Below are 1266 nucleotides of genomic sequence, written 5' to 3' on the forward strand. Positions count from 1 at the left end.
AGGGCAATCATATGTACATTTCGAAAATCTAAACGTAATGCCTTTTAATTTGAGTGATTCCTTGCACGTGTATGACAGTTTTCATGTAGATCCATGAAACCAGTCTTGAGACCCCCACAACTCTTCTGACCCCCATATGAGGACTGAAATATGAAAATCTCTGAATTTTGAATGTACGTTATTATTTCGAGCTGTTCCTCTTGTATTAAAACTAATTTTCAGATAAATTAATTCGGCTTAAGCCTGAGAACCCCAAGAAAATCACTGACTCCAAACTTTTAAGAGACCTCTCACAATTCTTATGAAAAGTATTTTCGTCTTTGTTCTGTGGGGGGGGGGGGGGCAACGACCATAATTCAAAATTTCAAATGGGAGGAATTCAAAAATAAAATAAAACATAGATACATACATAAGTAAAACTGCGAACTACCATATAAAATAAATAAATATCTTTTACATGAAACATTGGAAGATCTCGAAACTTGAGAAAGAGTTTTGTTTCATTTGTACGTGTGAAAAGAGAACCAATACCTATCACCTAAGAAGAAACGGTGAGGTCACTCAAAAATACCCTTCACAATCGTCATCATTAAAGATGGTTCTTTCATGCAAGCAGCTCTATTAAAATGTTGAATTACAATATGTAACATGTGCAGGTGAAGAACATTAAATTTTTACTTCAACTCTGTTACCTTCAGGTGCGTATCAAAGGTTCAACAACTTGAGAAAAATAAATCCTGAGTTAACCACCATTTTGGCCATTGGCGGTTGGAATGAGGGATCAGTCAAATATTCCAATATGGCAAGGGATCCAGCCAAAAGAAAAATATTTATCGATAGCTGTGTGGAGTTTCTTCTTCATAACGGCTTCGATGGATTAGACATGGATTGGGAATATCCTGCTAACAGAGGTGGAAGACCAGAGGACAAACAGGATTTTGTCACGCTGTTGAAGGTAGTATTTGTGTTTGATATGTCTTTAGTTCCTCCTCCAAATAAAATTCTATGTCCTATAAAAGACATTTACATGATAGTGTTAAGTGCTACTAATGGTTAGCATGCCTGACTGTAGGTCTGCAAGGTCTAATGATCGCGTCTAGTTACCACAAAACAAAACTCTTTCCGTACTTTGCGGCCATGGGTCCTTTATGGGTGACAGTCAAATCCCAGTATTCGGTCAGACAAGATTTGACGATGGATACTGCAAGCTAGCTGCTTTTTCTCCGGTCTGTCAGTTCAGGCCCGGCATGGTTAGAACGCTCGACT

The 1266-nt window shown here is 38.0% G+C and overlaps 1 protein-coding gene across 1 annotated transcript in view; it reads left to right on the forward strand.

The window, feature by feature from the left end:
• LOC106458395 (chitinase-3-like protein 1) overlaps window positions 1–1266 on the forward strand; it is a 16583-nt gene that overhangs the window by 4657 nt on the left and 10660 nt on the right. The window contains exon 4 of the mRNA XM_022384585.1: window positions 699–955. Coding sequence (XP_022240293.1) covers window positions 699–955 — 257 coding nt within the window. The remainder of the gene's footprint in view (window positions 1–698; window positions 956–1266) is intronic.

The sequence above is a fragment of the Limulus polyphemus genome, unplaced genomic scaffold (assembly GCF_000517525.1).
Source record: "Limulus polyphemus unplaced genomic scaffold, Limulus_polyphemus-2.1.2 Scaffold456, whole genome shotgun sequence".
NCBI classification, from domain to species: domain Eukaryota; kingdom Metazoa; phylum Arthropoda; class Merostomata; order Xiphosura; family Limulidae; genus Limulus; species Limulus polyphemus.